The sequence below is a fragment of the Ovis canadensis genome, chromosome 11, assembly GCF_042477335.2.
Source record: "Ovis canadensis isolate MfBH-ARS-UI-01 breed Bighorn chromosome 11, ARS-UI_OviCan_v2, whole genome shotgun sequence".
NCBI lineage: Eukaryota > Metazoa > Chordata > Mammalia > Artiodactyla > Bovidae > Ovis > Ovis canadensis.
The window spans coordinates 22724557-22737980 of NC_091255.1; the positions used below are offsets into that span (position 1 = coordinate 22724557).

General features: G+C 46.0%; 1 protein-coding gene across 1 annotated transcript; it reads right to left on the reverse strand.

The window, feature by feature from the left end:
• Nucleotides 1-9551: 9551 nt before the first annotated feature.
• CCL4 (C-C motif chemokine ligand 4) lies at nt 9552-12954 on the reverse strand. The gene is made up of 3 exons (XM_069542657.1): nt 10963-12954; nt 10347-10461; nt 9552-9950 (listed from the first exon to the last, which is right to left on the reverse strand). The coding sequence occupies exons 1-3, from the start codon at nt 11036-11038 to the stop codon at nt 9863-9865; spliced, it is 279 nt and encodes a 92-aa protein (XP_069398758.1). The 5' UTR covers nt 11039-12954; the 3' UTR covers nt 9552-9862.
• Between the last annotated feature and the right edge of the window lie 470 nt (nt 12955-13424).

Here is a 13424-nt window from a genome sequence, read left to right on the forward strand (position 1 = left end):
ACTTGACCTTTATTAAGCACATGACTGTCTGGCAGGTCCTGAGCTTATACTTTATACCCATAATTGCCATGAAAGCTCACAAGCCTGTGGGGTTGCTTCCACTGATATCTCCACGTCCCAGGTGAAGAAATGAGACTCGAAGAAATGATGCCTTGTGAACACTTCAAATCCTTCCCAGACTCACTGCTGTGGAATCTCCGAGGGTGGGGTCCAGAAAACTCCAGATGCTGTTCATGAGCCTGAAAATGAGGAGCACTTTACCTACTTGATTAAAATCTTGATTTCTTTGTGAAAAACAAAACAAAATGATGTTCCTATAAAAAGTGGATTTCTAGTACTCAAGTGACAGTCACAAATTTGGGGATTTGCTAAGTTCTCATGACATATTGTCATTTGAAAAGACCAGGTGTCTGCAGCCTTCATAAGACACAAATGAACAATTAAAGGAGAAGACTGAGTGGAAACCTTGGGAATTCCTAGATGTCCTCCTGTGTCTGAGCCAGGACCCCGTGGGGGCTTCCCAAGACAAACCCTTCCCCCATATCCTCTGCTTTAGCTCCTCTCCAAGTGAGTGAGTGCTTAGTCATGTCCGACTCTTTGCGACCCCATGGACTGTAGCCCACCAGCTCCTCTGTCCATGGGATTTCCCAGGCAAGAATACTGGAGTAAGGTTGCCATTTCCTTCTCCTGGGGATCTCCCCAACTCAGGGATCAGACCTGTGTCTCCTTCATTGGCAGGCAGATTCTTTACCACTGCGCCACCTGGGAAGCCCCATCTCCTCTTCAAAGTACATAGATATAGTATCTGACGCACATTTGCTGAGTTGCTGTACACATGCTAAAATCACTACCAATGGGAATAAATTAGCTACTTAACGACCATGAGCACATAGTCCCCAGGCCTATGGGAGCCTCAGGGTTGATAATATTAACCTCCGCAACACCCTCACATTAACCAACGAATTGTGCACGAGCTGATCACAACCCGACCCCTGGGACTCCCCTCCTTTTAAAAGGCTTTGCTGACATCCATCAGGGAGTTCAGACTTTTTGAGCACTTGTTATCCCGTCCTTGTATGGCGCCTCATATTAAACACTGCACTTTCCTTCCCCGTAACCTGGTGTCTGGAGATTGGCTTTATTACGTGCAAGGGAGCCACCCAAGTTTTGGTTCACTTACTCTCAGTCTGTAAAACATGCTTGGGGAACCACTGACTGAAACCACTGCCCTGGCCAGGCACCACAGTAACCACTTACATAAGTGATTTTATTTTTATTTTTTTGAACTTTTTATTTTGTACTGGGCTATAGCCGATTAACAACGCTGTGATAGTTTCAGGTGAACAGCAAAGGGACTCAGCCAGTCATGTACTTGTAACCATGCTGCGTGAGTTATCGTAAACAGGAGATCTTGATGAGGAATGTGGAACTAACAAGTTACCACCAAACAGAAACATTTAAGAACGGTAAAGGAAGGGAGGAGATGTCAGTCTAAATGTCCTGCCAACTTCCCAGAATCCTTCTCACTGGAATCCATCTTGGCTGAATGACATGCATGCCACTAAGGACCTTGAGTCAGAGTGATTGGCCCGCGACAACGCAGAAACTAACGCAATTACCGTAAAACCTTGAGACTTCGAGCCATGTGGCAGAGAAATTCTCCTGGGTCCCTTACCCTGCTGCTCTCTGCCCCCCAAAATCTCTCACTTTGTCAGTAGGTGTCTCCTTAGATAGTTTATTCCTGAGTGTTAGACAAGAGCCCAATGTCAGGCCCTGAAAGTGGTCTGCCCTTCCGGCAACAAATCCACCTGTTGTACTTGCAGCTATCAAAGTTGTATTTCATTTTTCTTTTTTTTTCAGGATGACATGAGAGACCTTGAGACTGCAGCAGCTTCTCTGTTCAGTCTCCTGAATTTCCTGGAATTCTATTTTTTCCTGCAATTACATATTCCAGAGAGTCATTTCCCAATGCTGCCAAATCCTTTAAACACCCAACTGCACACTCAGACCCCCAGCCCCAGATCTTGTTCATGTTATATCTGTGTCATCTTTATCCTGTTTCATGAAGAGCTGAGAATGAACACCAAGGCATTGTGTAACAGAGCGTGAGACCTTGTTAAGTCAGAGATGATGAAATTTAAAAAGTCAGATGGCACAGATCTGACCAAAGACATTTTCTCAACACCTGTGGGCCTGCTGCCTTTCTGCATAACTTTAAGTGTGGAACAGATCATATTTGGAGGAATTTGCAAGGTGCCTTCCCTCCCTCCCCTACTTCCTTATTCTCATACCCATTTCCCTGTGTTGTAAGCAGTCAATTATAAGCTAGACTCCCTGGCCTTGGGGGGAGGGTGGACACAGCTCAGAGAAGCAAGTCAGCTGAATTCCTCAGGGGATTTTCCTTCAGACTGGACTCACTAGTTCTGAAAGCACAGGTTTCCTATTTCAAGATCTGGGCTTTGGTGGGAGAATAGGATTTGGATGGAGGTGGGAGGATGGGAATAAGGCCAAGCCCTGAAAGAAACCAGACATAGGGTTGATAGCATAAATGATAGATGTGTTTTTAAAATTCATGATTTCAGAGCTAGCTTTCCTCCCACATATTGGGAGAGAAAAATAAGATGTACACTAGTGAGAGGATAAAGGAAAGATGTGAGCTGAAAAATGAGACATCTGAGAATAGCCTCAATAGGTCTCATCCCTGCATGGAAAGAGGGTGGACTGTAGACAGAGCTGGCAGGGCGAAGGAGCAACCCAGGAAGGCTGCCAGCATTTCCAAGAAACCTGCTGGGCTCAGAGGAGCTTCAGTTCAGTGCAGTTCAGTCGCTCAGTCGTGTCTGACTCTTTGAGACCCCAGGAATCGCAGCACGCCAGGCCTCCTTGTCCATCACCAACACCCAGAGTTCACTCAGACTCACATCCATCGAGTCCGTGATGCCATCCAGCCATCTCATCCTCTGTCGTCCCCTTCTCTCCCTGCCCCCAATCCCTCCCAGCATCAGGGTCTTTTCCAATGAATCAACTCTTCGCATGAGCTGGCCAAAGTACTGGAGTTTCAGCTTTAGCATCATTCCTTCCAAAGAAATCCCAGGGCTGATCTCCTTCAGAATGGACTGGTTGGATCTCCTTGCAGTCCAAGGGACTCTCAAGAGTCTTCTCCAACACCACAGCTCAAACGCATCAATTCTTCAGCTCTCAGCCTTCTTCACAGTCCAACTCTCACATCCATACATGACCACAGGAAAAACCATAGCCTTGACTAGACAGACCTTAGTTGGCAAAGTAGTGTCTCTGCTTTTGAATATGCTGTCTAGGTTGGTCATAACTTTTCTTCCAAGGAGTAAGCATCTTTTAATTTCATGGCTGTAGTCACCATCTGCAGTGATTTTGGAGCCCAGAAAAATAAAGACTGACACTGTTTCCACTGTTTCCCCATCTATTTCCCATGAAGTGATGGAACCAGATGCCATGATCTTCATTTTCTGAATGTTGAGCTTTAAGCCAAGTTTTTTCACTCTCCTCTTTCACTCTCATCAAGAGGCTTTTTAGTGTCAAATGGGGCAGAGTCCCGGACCGACCGGACCCAGACTCCTGGGTCTGTGAAGGGTGAATATGCAAATGATAACTGTGCAATTCAGGACAGCCCTGTGGCTGTTGGCCCTGTCACTGGGAAGAGCTGTGGTTTCTTTCACCCTCCACAGTTCAAGTCACATCCTTGGCTCCTGCGAGCTCAGCTCCTGGCCTTCTAGGAGGAAAATGCCTGTGTCATGAGAACATAGAAGATTATAGGAGATTCTGGGGACTGGGGTGAGGTAGTGAGGGGACACAAAATTTGCCTGAATAAGAACAGGAGATGACAGCCTTCCTGCCATCTAGAGAGGGAGACAGGGGTGAGAGGGGGCAGGCACTGCAAGAAAGCAGAAAGCACAGGCTGGGCAAGCAGTGGCTCCCCACCCCCATCCTGCCTCATCTGTTCTGGCCCCTACCCGGAAACCCAGAGAAACCTCCACCAGACAGTCTTGAAAGCTGATACAAGCTCCCTGGCCTCTGGATGAGAAAAGGAAGTCGTACGAAAAGAGGGGGGGAAATCCAAGTCTGATATTGCACAACAGGTGAAGTCCCACGTTGCCCCAGCACAAGGAATCTGTGTTCTCATCTGTAATTCCCTGGTAAAGCATTTCTTCACGAGGGTGTTCAGGCTTCCTGCCATCTTCCCTGCTGATCCGGCCTCAGTGGAGTGGAGTCTCCTCCCTTCCAACTTGCTCAGGGCCAGGGAGGTGTGGGGAAAGGGCTCCAAGGGGAGGGAGGAAATCCATATCCTGGCCCTAACCCTGCCTTCTGTCTAGTAATGAAACCGTGATGAGCCGTGGCTCTGCTCTGGGCTTCAGTAGACAAAGGAGAGGGTGGATTCCTCCCAGTTAGGAATGCAAGACACCCAGAGCCCCCCCCGCCCCCCCACCCCGGAGTCTGAAGAAGAATAAAAACTCCTCTTAATGTGATGGGTGTGGAGTCATTGGTGAAGCTTTGGCACTCATACTCAGCTGCTGAAGCAGCACTTTTTTTTTAGATGCCTCACCTCATTATAGCTCTTCACCCTGGAATGTGTCCACTTTACCCTGGGTTTCTCCTGTGGGGAAGTTTGACTCACTTTCAGTCTTCAAACTTCAAACAAACTTGAAGCTTGTTGCTCAGTCGCTCTGTTGTGTCTGACTCTTTGTGACCCCATGGGCTGTAGCACACCAGGCTTCCCTGTCCTCACTATCTCCCAGAGTTTGCTCAGACTCATGTCCATTGAGTCAATGATGCCATCTTACCATCTCATCCTCTGCTGCCCCCTTCTCCTCTTGCCCTCAATCATTGCCCGTATCAGGGTCTTTTCCAGTGAGATGGCTCTTCACATCAGGTGACCAAAGTATTGGAGCTTCAACTTCAGCATCAGTCATTCCATTGAATATTCAGGGTTGATCTCCTTTAGGATAGACTGGTTTGATCTCCTTGCAGTCCAAGGGACTCTCAAGAGTCTTCTCCAGCACTACAGTTCAAAAGCATCAATTCTTTGGCGTTCTGTCTTCTTTATGGTCCAATTCTCACATCCGTACGTGACTACTGGGAAAACCATTGCTTCTTTATAATTCTATAAAGAGTGTTTAATTACATAAATTAATTAAATTATATAAATGTTATAGAAATGTTCCATTTCCTTCCACACTGAGCTGGGGCGGGGGTGGGGGGTCGTTGTGAATGACTCTGCTATTGGTGATTGTATTAGCTTCCTACTGCTGCAGTAACAAACCATACACATTCAGTGCTCTAAAACAACACACAGTTATTCTCTTAAGCTTCTGGACGTCAGAAGTCCACAATCTGATTCACTGAGCTGAATCCAAGGGAAAGTTCCCAAGTGCTCCTTTGGGGAGTTCTAGGAGAAAAACCTTTTTCTTCCCTTTTCCACCTTCTAGAATTGTATTCTTTTTGTAGTCTTTGGCTCATGGTCCCTTCCTCCTCCTTCAGAGTCAGCGGCATGGCATCTTGCTTTTGTTTTCATATTGCCTTCTCTTCTGTAGTTAGATCTTCTGTCCCTTTTATAAGGACACATAAGACTAGATTTAAAGTCCAGACAAATAACCCAGGATAACCTCCTCATTTCAAGATTTTTAACTTGATCTCATCTACAAAGTCCTTTTTGCCATGTGAGGCAATATTCACAGGTTTTGCGATTAGGAAGTGAACATCTGGGGACCATCATTCAGCCTACCATGGTGATCTAGACCTTGTCTCGGGCTTGGGGATCATGGATTCTCTCTCCCAACCCCTTCCCTCAGACTAGTGTTGTGTATCTTTTGCCAAAGACCACGTCCTTTCCTTCCAGGCCGCCCCAACTTCTCCTTTCATTCCCTTTAGGCCCTGAGAATATCTGTCCAGTGGAAATTTCTATGATGAAGGGAATGCTCTATATCTGTGCCATGCGACATGGCAGCCATAAGGCACACAGCTCAAGTGCTGGCGAGCCCTTGAGAGGTGACTAGTGCAGATTTCCCTGGTGGTCCAGTGGTTAAGAATTCACCTGTCAATGCAGGGGACACGGGTTCGACTTCTAGTCCGAGAGGATTTCACATGCTGTGCAGCAGCTGGGCTCATGAGCCACAACTGGTGAGGCTGCACTCCTTAGAACCCAAGGCCCATAGCAAGAGAAGCCGCCACAATGAGAAGCCTGCATCCCACCACCGCAGAGTAACCCCTACTCACCACAACTAGAGAACATCTACACCAGCAAGGAAGACCCAGAACAGCCGAAAACTAAATTAAGTAATTCATGTTTAAAAATGTGACAGCTGTAACTGAGGCACCGAACTTTATTCACTATTTGAATTTTTGGTTGTGCTGGGTTGTCATTGCCGAGCGCCGGCTTTCTCTAGTTGCAACGAGCGGGGGCTACTCTCTAGTTGTGATGTGCAGGCTTCTCATTGCAGTGGCTTCTCCTGTGGCAGAGCATGGTCTCTATGCATGCAGCCTTCCGTAGCTGTGGCTCTCTGGCCTAGCTGCTCCATGGCACGGGGAATCCTTCTGGACCAGCGCTCAAACCATGCCTTCTGCATTGGCAGGCATACTCCCATCCACTCTGCCATAGGAAAGTCCAGAACTTTAGTTTTCTTTTCATTGAAATTACATTTAATTGACATTTAAATAGTCACTTGCAGCTCATGGTTACATATCGGACAGCTCAGATGTAAGAAGATCAAAAGTAGAAGGCAAGACCAGATCAATTCAGCCCCCAACATCCTTCTCTCAGTCCCTGCAGAATCCGAAGGAGGTTTCTACAGGAACTCTGGGATGATGGGGGTGACTGAGGGCAGGCAAGGCAGGGAATCGTGTCTGTTGGCCCCAGAGAGATACACAGTCTCAGTTCTGCTTTTCCATCACACTAAGAACACTCAAACAAGAAATGCAAATCAAAACCACAATGAGGTATCCCCTCACACTGGTCAGAATGACCATCATCCTGAAGTCTACAAATAATAAATGCTGGAGAGGATGTGGAGAAAAGCGGACCCTCTTACACTGTTAATGGGGATGTAAATCAGTACAGACACTATGGAGTACAGTACGGAGGTTTCTCAAAAAGCTAAAGATAGAATTGCCATATGACCTAGCAATCCCACTCCTGGGTGTGTGTCTGGGAAAGACGAAAAGCTTAATTTGAAAAGATACATGCATCCCAGGGTTCACAGCAACACTATTTACAGGTTCTGCAGATGAGGATAGGAACATCTTGGAGGACATTATTCAGCCTACCATGGCTATTTACAATAGCCAAGACGTGGACGCAACCTAAATGTCCATCGACAGCTGAATGGAAAAAGAAGATGCGGTGCATATATACAATAGAATACTACTCAGCCATAAAAAGAATGAAATATTGCCATTTGCAACAACGTGGATAGACCTAGAAATTATCACACTAAGTGAAGTCAGATGGAGAAAGACAAACACTCCATGTGATCATGTATATGTGGAATCTAAAAATAATAATAATACAAATGAACTTATTTATAAAACAGAAACAGACTCACCAGACATAGAAAACAAACTTATGGTTACCAAAAGGCGAAGGGAGAGAGAGGAGGGATAAATTAGGAGTGTGGAATTAACAGATATATACTACTATATATCAAATAGCTAAACAACAAGGATTTACTATATAAGATAAGAAATTATATTCATTATCTTGTAATAACTGATAATGAAAAAAAATTTATATATATAACAAATTATATATATATACCTATATGTATATATTTGTACAATTTGAATCACTTTGCTGTACACCTGAAACACAATGCCATGAGTCAACTATAGTTCAGTAAGAAAGAACACAAGCAATTTTGAGATAGCCCCCTCTTTACCCTACTTATACAATGAGTTGTCCTTTTGGGGACCACAGTGGCATATCACAGAGCTCAGAAAAGGGAACTAACCTGGGACTTGGCACTGGCCTTGACACTTTCCGGGTGGCCTTGACAGGTCACTTCTCATTTCCTATTCCTCAGTTTCCATAATATGATAGGGCTGGACCAGATGGTCTGAGAGTTTCCTCCCAGCTTATGGATCAAGACTTAATTGTGCATATAATTCTATTTGAGCCCATGATCTCTCTGACTCATGTCATAGGAATGCTTGATTGAAGGACTGTCAAGAAGAAATGGCCTTGGATTATTCCCACCACACTCCAGAACCAAATCTGACATTTATTCTTTTGTCCTCGTGACAACAGTTGGCATTTGCTTTGGCTCTAGGTCCACTAATTTAATCCACCTGATGACCCTGGGAGGAGAGACATCATGGCCCTTTTTAAGTGAAAAATCTGAGATTCAGAGAGGGAAAGAGAATCTTCTAGGTACCAGGCTGCCTAATGAGCACTTTGCACATCACTTCATAACAGCCCTTCAAAGTAAATAATATCACTCCCATTTTACAGGTGTGAAAACTGAGGTCCAATAAGACAATGAAACAGGAAACTGAGTTCTTGTTCGCGGAGCTGAAAATTGAACTTCACAAAGTCACAAACACTCACACAGGCAAAGTTTATTTTAGAGGATAGAAATACAAAACTCTCAGCATAGACACTGAGAGGGGGGTATGAAGAGCCCCCCAAAAGTGGGAATAACAGCCGTTTATGTCTTTATTAGAATTGATCTATTCATTTTTGGTTGGCTTGGGGCCAGACGTATGTAATTTCTGACCAATCAGTGTGAGAGTTGAAACGTCCAGTTTGTCATTTTTACAGCTTTCTTTGGCGTCCCAGTCTTCCCACACATTGCTATCCCTCGACCCTTTTCCAAGACCCTAGACCATTATTTAGGGACCAGAAGTATATTTAAGAGTTAATGGTCCACCTGGAGGTTTTTTTCCTTGATAAACTGGATAAGCAGTTAATGATTGTCTTGTCCTGGGTCTGAATGTTTTATAACCTTCCAGACCAGGGAGGCCTTCCTCTGCATGCCTAGAAACTGGTACAAAGAGTTTAGCTTTATGTTAAAGAAGTAAGATGTTTACTTGAGAAGAAAAAAAATTGAAATCAAAAGATAAAAGGAACCGAGGTCTCAGAGTCCTGTACTGTCTAGCAGTTTCTGCTTCAACAAAATAACTTTCTTAACCCTAGTGAGGAGTGGAGGCCCATTTTTCTGACTCTGAACGACTTCGTCTTCCTATTTATGACTTCCCCGCAAGACGTCCTGCAGCAGCACAGATATCTTTTTGAGTCATCCTTTCACCGTGCTCCCCAGGCAGACATGCAAGCCTCAACAAGTTACCGCACCTTTGAGCCTCTATGCCGTCATCGGTAAAATTGAGAGTAATAGTCCCTGCTTCATAAGGGTATTAAAATCCACCTTGCTAAAAGTATTAAGTGAGGTTTGTGTCTTTAGACATTTTGCCCCATATTCCATCCTCAGTCATTGTTCATTCTTATGATGTTTGGAAATTGCAGTTTGTCCCTACTCATAATACCAGGCAATTCCCTTTATTACAAATCAAAGCACAAAGAAATGGTCTACATTTTTAAAAAAGTTTTATTACAAAAACACTTGAAATCTGTTGCATTACCCATGTATTCACAATAGCAGAGGAACAGTGATGGTGGGCCATCCCCTTGGGGGACAAGTGTCCTTTGGTAAAACAAACATAAATAACGGGGAACAGTACCAAATACAGTAATAACACAGCACAGAATTGAAAACTTAAATTAAGAGAAGGAACAGGGTCTGCTGAGGGGAGTCGTGAGCATGGAGAGGGTGCATCTCGCTGAGAAGCATCGGGTTCAGGTGACTTCCTGCAGAACACCTGCCCCGGGGCTCGGAGCAGCTCAATTCAGTTCGAGGTCATCCATGTACTCCTGGACCCAGGGCTCACTGGGGTTGGCGCAGACCTGCCTGCCCTTTTTGGTCTGGAATCTGTGGAACCAAGAGTGGACAGGTAAGAATCCCTTGGGGCCTTGCCTTTGTTGGGTATTCCCCATCCTTAGCTCATGTTGCACAGCCTAGTGGGGGGCTGCTGGAACCTGATTCCTTGTAACTTCCTCCCTGGGGTTTAGCTCTGGCTTCTAGGGTTAACCAGATTAGGAACCCATGAGTTTTGCAATCAATGCCGATGTAACCTTCCCATTCATTTCCTGCTGTCCCCATCAGTGACTTTTCCACGTGTTTTCTAAGCGTGCTTTAAGGAAACAGCCCACATCTCCTGTCATCTTTTTTATTTTACTGTTTAATCGCCCCCCACCCCAAATAAATCCCCTTCTTTAATCCTGCCCTCACCCTTGCCTCCCTGAAAAGCCCAGGTTTGATACTCACACCACGGCTGGCTGGGAGCAGAGGCTGCTGGTCTCGTAGTAGTCAATCACAAAGTTGCGAGGAATCTGCCGCAGGGTGTAAGAGAAGCAGCAGGCCGTGGGAGGGTCTGAGCCCACTGGAAAGAAAGACCGAGGTGAGACCGAAGTTCTACAAGGTGCTCTTCATTTTAGCTTCTAGTCATAGATATTCAAGGGATATTCCCGTACATCTATCAGATCCCCCAACGCAGTCCCTTATATTCAAGCCCACGCACTTGGAGTAGGAGTCTTATTCTGAACAGAGGATCCTAGAGATGAAAGAATTCTACAAGGTGGAGGCTGGATTGGGTCTCAGATCACATGTCTTTACTTCCTTTCATTTTACAGATGGAGAAACTAAGGCACTCAGAGAGACAGAGACTTGCTTAAGCCAGCCTATGAGTTGCTCTTTCTTATGAAAACGGGAACTTAAATATTACTGAGTATTTACTAGGCTCTGCATTTAACAGCAGGCTACTTAGAGATCTCCCTGGCTCCTTTTTGCCCCATCCCCGAATGCTACTGTTGGATCAGCATCAACTAGAAAAGTCAGTTCTCTCTACACCCTGACTCGGGGGCTGCGAGAAGGGCGGACTTACTTGGTGCTGAGAGCGCTGGAGAACAGAAGGCAGCCGCGAGCACGAGGAGGGACAGGACAGTCACACAGAGCTTCATGGTCTTGGCAGAGGAGAGATTCGCCCGGAGCTTGGACTGCAGCACCCAGAAGCTTCAGAACCCTTCTGTGTCCTGTGCTGAGCCTGAGCTGGGAACCCCTCTTTATAGGAACTCTGAGGCCTGGGACGGAGGTGAGGGCATTGGAGGGCGAGTGGAATTTCCAGGGTACAGATGATGTCATGGTGCCGAGAGGGAAACTAAAGCTAGCTGACAGCGAGGAGCTCTGCACAGCTTTCTCTTCCTCAGTGGTGTCATCACGGAGGAAAGCGGAGGGAGGTGGGGGAGATAAGAAGTGGGTTGAACCCTAGAGGGAAGTGGTACACCAGAGACAGTGACTGAGACTTGGGGGGAGAATTACAAACCCAAGAGGAAAGATGGAACCTTCACACCTGCTAGCAGGGGCCTGCAGATGAGAACCATCCTGCTCTCAGTGGTTAGCACCTCCAGAAGCTACAGACTTCATGTCAGTTCTTCGAGGGCGACCACAGCCCTGACCCCAAGAAGGAAGAGGAAGCCAGGATTCCATGTCCCATTGCGGGCCTCCTTCGGCTGGGCTGAGTGACTTTAGCATAAAGAAAGAGTCCAGCATTGAAAGTGCACAAGGCTGCAACAGAAGTATAGCTTCCGCATAGTGAACATTTACACGTGCCAGGTGCTGGGCAAGCTGCCCTATACACACAAGATATCTTTAACCATATAACATCCACCATAACCCTGAGCAGGGGTGTGATGATTCCCCAGGCAATCAGAATCAGAAAGCAGAACAGAAACCACTGATAATCTCAAGGCCACACAGCTATTTAGTGGTAGCGCCATGATTTGGACTGAGATTCATCTGACCCTAAAATCTTTCCACCTTGCCACCTCCAGGACACATCTCGAAGGTGACCACAGAGAGACAGAAACTGCCGGCCACCTTGCAGCCATGCCAAAGACTCAGGGTTGAATGCAGGAAAGAAGTGTGGGTCATCTGTCCTAGAACAAGAATGGAATGTGAAAGAAATCAAGCTTTCCTCGTGCTCCCTTAAGCCAATAACAGACAAGGAGAAAGAATTTAGGAGGAACCAAGAATTTAGGAGGACACCCAGATAGAGAAAGTTCCTCCATTATTGGGACTTCCCTGGTGGTCCAACTGGCTAAGACGCCACGCTCCCAATGCAGGGGGCCTGGGTTCAATTCCTGATCAGGAAACCAGATCCCACACGCTGCAACTAAAGAGTTTGCAAGCTGCAACTAAGACCTGGTGCAGCTGAATAAATAAATAAATAATTTTTAAATACATAAAAAGTTTTTAAAAGAATATTCCTACATTATAAAAAAAGGAATTGGATATACTTGGCAATGAATTCATCTATGTTACAGATAAAGTGTATAATCTAATCATGTGGGTGCTCCACCGTCGTCCAATTCCTTGTATTTACGTAAAGTCCTGCCTGGTACGGCGGCTGCTGTGGGCCTGAAAGTGACTATGTGAAGTTTCCAAAGGCCAGGAATACAGTAGTGCATGAACTGGGAAAGTTAGAGTCATGGGGTCAAGACGACTGCCCACCTCTAGCTCAATCACTCTAACCCCCTGCTCATCCCCTCTTCCACATTGCCACCTGACTCCCTCTGCTTTGAAAAACAATAAAGAGTGTAAAGAGGGAGCCAGGCCTCCTGGGAACTGTAGCAATATGGGAGAGGAGTCAGAGCATCTTGGAGAATCTCAGGATCACTAAATACTGTTCAATGCCACCCTGCTTCATCACTCTCCCTGCTCCCTGTCCCCACCACCTACACAGGCGCCCAGCCTGTACTTCTTTCCTTTAACCTTTCTGTCCTCACCCCTTTCTTTCTGTGAGTCTTGCTTCAAATGTCCTGATCTTCACCAAGACCCCCACCCCCAGCTCTAACAGTCTATGATCCCTGATATCTATCGCAAGTATCTCTCAAGGTCTCTCCTGGTTGACGGAGTTTCATCTTCACACATCTTTTTTGCTTCAAGACCAGACAGATGTGTCTTATAGCACCTGGAACCTACACAGACTTTGTTATCCGTGGCATTTCCATTCACCCCAAGCCACCTGCTCTCTGTCAGGGCAGATAGAGCCGAATGAAGCCCCACCCCAGCCCTCAAAGAGTTCTTAGTCAAGAGGTGATGATGACAGGGATGGAAATAACTATCTCTTAAGATAGAATATGGTACATCTCGTGTCAGAGGTAGAAACAAAATGTCAGAGAGCCCAAAGTGTGGAGAAGACTATCCCTTGGATGTAAATGAATCGTTCCAACTCAAGGCTAAATCCACTGTGCACTACGGAAGAGCCCTTGAGTGGAGACCTCAGTCTCAATGAGTGGCGAGTGCTAGTCTTTAAGCCGTGCAGATGTATAAGAAGAATGATAAGAA